The sequence below is a fragment of the Panicum virgatum genome, chromosome 4K (genome assembly GCF_016808335.1).
Source record: "Panicum virgatum strain AP13 chromosome 4K, P.virgatum_v5, whole genome shotgun sequence".
In the NCBI taxonomy this organism is placed as follows: domain Eukaryota; kingdom Viridiplantae; phylum Streptophyta; class Magnoliopsida; order Poales; family Poaceae; genus Panicum; species Panicum virgatum.
In genome coordinates this window covers 23,561,728-23,566,734 of record NC_053139.1, presented here as the reverse complement: position 1 = coordinate 23,566,734, position 5,007 = coordinate 23,561,728, and the positions used below count along the sequence as shown (strand labels likewise).

Sequence of the window (5,007 nt, the reverse complement as noted above, 5' to 3'; positions counted from 1 at the left end):
GGCGTCTCCGCGTCGGGCCATCCAACCAGCGTGTCCAGTCCTACTCGCCCGTACTGCTCCCTTGTCTGCGACTCTGGCCGTCTGGCGGGCGACGCGTCAACGGCGAGGTAAAAAATAATGTCGTTTTGTTTGGTATAGTGATGGTAATAATTTATTAGTGTAAGTTCCTCGATCTGGTTATCTCATGCAGCGTACTTTCTCTTTTTTTCCGGGTGTACTTTGTTTCAAAGTATAAGTCATCCTAACTTTCTTAAAGAGCGCGGAAATATTTTTATGTTTAACCAAAATTATAAAAAAGTTAGAAAAATTATAATACCAAATATATATACTATTTAATGAATAATTTAACGATCCTTGTGCGGTATTCTAAATGGTATAAATTTGATCAAACTTTAAATATTTTGACTTGTGAAAAAAATTAAAATAACTTATAATTTAGAACGGAGGAGTATATATATTATATTCGTGAAACATGTTTATCGGCCAGGTTACCGGCAACGAACTGCAGTTTTGTCTCCAACTAAAGAAGCCTCCTATTGTCCTACTACTATTTAAAATTGACGCGTTTAAATGCCCATTTATTTGTTTCAGCTGCAGATCGTAGAAAACAAATAGTAAAGGCTGCATTCTAGCGGTCTAGCCGTTTGCTTCATATTGGGATTGTGCAGCTATTACAATCTGGAAATTGCAAACTAAAAAATCAGTCCCAAAAAACCACCATACCGCAAAATGGAGAACACACACACAGTAGAATTAGAATCTTCAACACTTGTACAGTTGTACGTGTCGAATAAAAAAGCAATTAGAAAACACTGCTAGCAGCTTCAGTGGCACACTGTCCATTCGGAACCTTTCTAATTTCCTATCGCCTTTGATTCTTGCACTGCTCTACCTCCCAAATCCCAATGCCAAAGATTGAAGAGCTGCCCCAAAAAAAAAAAAATGGCAAAGATTGAAGAGGACAAAAACATAACCATAATCTAAACATGCCCTTAAAGCATAGTTACAAGGACTTCTATGTAAAGGCATCCCACCTCCTTGTCCTCTGCCTCCTCCCTCTCCCGACTCGCGAACTCACGAGCTCAGCAGCAGCGGCGGCCAGCGGCCAAGACAAACCTCGAGCCCATCCCTCCTCCTGACACCTCACTCCCCCAAGAACCCAGTATTCCAGGATTTGGTGATGCTCGTAAAGTTTGGCTAGGCATGGCGCCTCCACAGGAGCGGGACTACATCGGGCTGTCGCCGGCGACGGCGGCCACCGAGCTACGTCTGGGGCTGCCGGGCACGGAAGACGCGGAGGGCGGCGACGCCGTGGCGGGGACGCCGCTCACCCTCGAGCTGCTTCCCAAGGGCGGGGCCAAGCGCGGATTCGCGGACGCCATCGTGCGGCGGGACGCGGCTGCAACCGGCAAGGAACCGGCGGACGACGAGGAGGACAAGAAGAAGGCGCAGGCTCCGGCGGCAAAGTACGTCTAACACACTCTCGGATTGCTGTGCGTGAATGGTGGATTTGCGGATTGGTGGCCTGGTGGTGGCAGTTTAAGCTCTTCTGTTTCTTTTTCCTAAAAAATTCTTTTTTATTGGGTTTCTTAGTGCTAGTTAGTTTCTTGTTCTTTTTTTATACAAATATGCAAGTTGCGCCTTCCTCGATGTTCTTGGCGTATTTTTATGTAACATGCCTATTTATTTGCTTAATTTGTTTTTTTGTCTGATCTGTCTCCGGCTTTTTTCCCCTTGAAAACAAATAAACAATCATGCAGCTTCCGAACAAAAATATTTTTTCACTATTTGCTGATTAAAAATGAACAATCCTGGTGAATTTAGTTATTTATGTTACAGAAAAAACAAAAAAAAGGCTGGCAGCGCATGTGTGCAATAAGAGGTTCCCCTCTTTAGCTAAACAAAGAAGAACATTGTACGGAAAAGATAACCTGTCATTCCTCTGAAAAAGCAGACGAGGCTTTCTTCAGTTCTTCTGTTGTGAAAAGAATTACTTTTACGTCTGTTGTCAATTTGCTTGATGCCAGTGTACCAGAGTCTCTGAAACAAGGTAGTTAGCGAGTGTGCAAATAGCCTGCTTTTCCTTTATGCTTTGTGATTAGTATTTGGGAATGTTTGTCTGATCCGTACTTGCAAGCTCATTTATCCGGCAACTATTTGCAGCTGAAGCTGTGCTGTGTTTTTTTTTATATATATTTGTGCAAATTAGAGCAATATTTCGTGGATGCTGACTTTTCGAATAACTGTAACAGGGCACAGGTGGTAGGATGGCCACCAATCCGCAGCTACAGAAAGAACACCATGGCGATGAACCAGGATTGCCTCTATGTCAAGGTTAGCATGGATGGTGCGCCATACCTCAGGAAGGTGGACCTTAAGATGTACAGCAACTACAAAGAGCTCTCACTGGCGCTGGAGAAAATGTTCAGCTCCTTTACTGTTGGTGAGTTCTTGGGTTGGCTCTGATCTTTCATTCCTCAGCACTATGATTTTGTCTACTAGTATATGTATAACATTTCTTTATTAACTGATTCTTTTTCTATGAATTGTTGCTTGAAGATATGCAGTATTTACAGTACATGTAAATCTACTATCCATATATACCACGTTTCCACATTTATTATGAACAAGGACCAGTGTTTCTATTGAACATCAATTGAAGCTTCTATTTTCTTAGTTCCTTCTTGCCCTGACATCAATATCTCTTGCATTATGTATCAATACCTTCTATCATCTTCTATGGCTTGTAACAATGCTGTTTGCGTAAAGCATTTTGTTTTGGATCATCCCCTTTCATCCAAAAACAGAATCTATATTTGGCGTGCACAACGGTGCTTCATGCGTTTTGTGCTGAACTGCAGTTTGTTAGAAATGCTCTTGCTGTTGTATTTGAGATGCGCAGAGTGTGGCAACGTTGCTTGTTTGTTCATCCATGTTGGTTAGAAGACTGAACTGGAGGGGTTTTCTATATATGGTGGAGCAGTACTTGAATTTGTATCTATTCCTGCAGGTGATATTGAATCTAATGGAAAATCAGGAAGAGAAGGATTATCTGATTGCCGACTAATGGATCATAAAAATGGGACCGAACTTGTGCTCACATATAAGGACAAGGATGGAGATTGGATGCTTGTTGGTGATGTCCCGTGGAGGTGAGTGATTTCCTTAGCCCAATTTTTTTTTCTCGAACACAGCCCAAATTTTAATAATTTATTAACTAGGAGAACTAGCAATGTGGATGGATTTGAGCTGTATTTTGAAAAAAATAATGTTTGGGTGAAACCTTTTATCATCGTCACCATGTATCCTTGTCTTATATAGTTAAATATATTGATATATTGTTTTTCTTATAGTAGATTGGAAAATTTAGTACGTTCTGTTTACTGCTTTGGGTTTTGAAGTTCTTTGTTTGTGGGTGTTGATATGCTGCTCTCAGTCCTGTGTAAGTTCTATAGGGAAGATTTTGTAGATCACTTTTCATCAGCACATGTATTATTGTTCCTAAAGGAAATGGGAGAGATTAATGGTTTTCAATTAATAAAGTAAAAATGCTACGGGAAGCTCAAATTTGAACCTGTTGAATCCCTACCTGTTGGGGGAGTGGTGGAGGTTATCCTCTCCCTTAACACCCTTGTTATTCTACATTTTCCATAGGCCTACACAGGGTGCCAGTTACTGCCCCACCAACATTTTGCATATTCCGATGAGCTTTTGACTTGAACCAAGGGTGCAGGAACTGTGTTGTCCTCGGAAATAAAGCTGCTTCATCTCTGAAATTTTGCTGTAATGCAGAATGTTCACGGGCAGCTGTAGGAGGCTCAGGATCATGAAGGGCTCAGATGCAGTGGGCCTTGGTAAGTACAAGTAATATGTGGTTGAATATGGGTGTATTGCTAGTGTTCATGCCTTTTTCTGTGGCGGCATATCAGAGAATCTCTTGCTTGCAGTTCCTGCAGTCTGCACTAGTGCACCTTGTATAAGCTTTTCTATAGAATTATTAGGACTTCCAATTTGCTTGAACTAGGTCTGGTCTATTCCATATACCGTACACGTGAAAATGTGTTCACCCTGCTTTCTGGTCATGAATCAGGGAGCGAGTCTCTGTTATTAACTTGTTTTCACTTCATATATGTGTGTAATCCGATAGTTTACTTAATATTTGCAGCACCCAGAGCAACCGAGAAGAGCAAGAACGGTAACTAGGAAAAGGATGAATGCACTCTGCTCTCTACAGCCTCATCCTACTCTACTCTTACCTGTAAGGTCCCATTCTCAAACCCTCAAGGTTAAAGGAATTAACATGTGAGAAGGGGATTACTTATATCCATATGTACACCTATGGTTTTTGTTTTTTCCCCTTATTTTGCTTGTTTTTTTTTGGTTTGGACTCAGATATGTCAGATTGCAAACATAAGATGTGTGAGTATGTCTATGTCTGTCACAGTGTGTTTTCTGTTGTAAATGGTTATGCTGTAAGTTGCCAACTGTTTTTGGAGTGCTGCTTTGTGCTTGCAAACTTCTCGCATGATCCAGCATCTGTTTGTTTGCAAAACCCTCACGGTGACTCGAAGGGCCGCATTACTGTTTGTGCATTCTTTGTAACTTGATGATCATTCTCGTCCCGTAGCTGTTCTCGCAGAACTGTCAAATCCTGATAATTCAGCAGTTAGGAGACCACATCAGGCTGTCAGAAATCTTCTGTTCCTATTCCAAGCCATTGCACCTGCTCAGTTGCTCGCATCGGTTGCTGGCTCTGTGCATCCAAAACCTTACCAAGTGAGCTGGTCCAGAACTCTAGAGTCCCTTTTGCTGTCTAATCCATTCCAGTCTCTATGCAGCATGCACTGGAAGTCTGCAAGCGTGGTGCCCTGCCTATTGTCAATAGTGGCCCTCAATCAGTGCTCGTGTTAGTGGGGGCCTTCCCCCCAATCTGTTATCCTTTTCCTGGTGTCATGATACTGTCTTTGGAAAGCAGGGTGTAGGCTTCCCTGCAATCATTCATCCAGC

The 5,007-nt window shown here is 42.1% G+C and overlaps 1 protein-coding gene across 1 annotated transcript; it reads left to right on the top strand.

Moving 5' to 3' along the window:
• Positions 1-900: 900 nt before the first annotated feature.
• On the top strand, positions 901-4,526 carry LOC120703502 (auxin-responsive protein IAA21-like). The gene is made up of 5 exons (XM_039987610.1): positions 901-1,466; positions 2,253-2,443; positions 3,011-3,152; positions 3,793-3,854; positions 4,166-4,526. Exons 1-5 carry the CDS (start codon positions 1,204-1,206, stop codon positions 4,201-4,203), a joined length of 696 nt encoding a protein of 231 aa, XP_039843544.1. The 5' UTR covers positions 901-1,203; the 3' UTR covers positions 4,204-4,526.
• Positions 4,527-5,007: the final 481 nt, after the last annotated feature.

What these genes read in the sequence shown, in the direction of transcription:
- LOC120703502 (XM_039987610.1), top strand. Translation starts at nt 1,204, where the DNA reads ATGGCGCCTCCACAGGAGCGGGACTACATCGGGCTGTCGCCGGCGACG. An exon ending in GTTCAGCTCCTTTACTGTTG is followed by an intron (nt 2,444 to 3,010) that starts GTGAGTTCTTGG and finishes CTATTCCTGCAG; the next exon opens with GTGATATTGAATCTAATGGA. An exon ending in CTCAGATGCAGTGGGCCTTG is followed by an intron (nt 3,855 to 4,165) that starts GTAAGTACAAGT and finishes TAATATTTGCAG; the next exon opens with CACCCAGAGCAACCGAGAAG.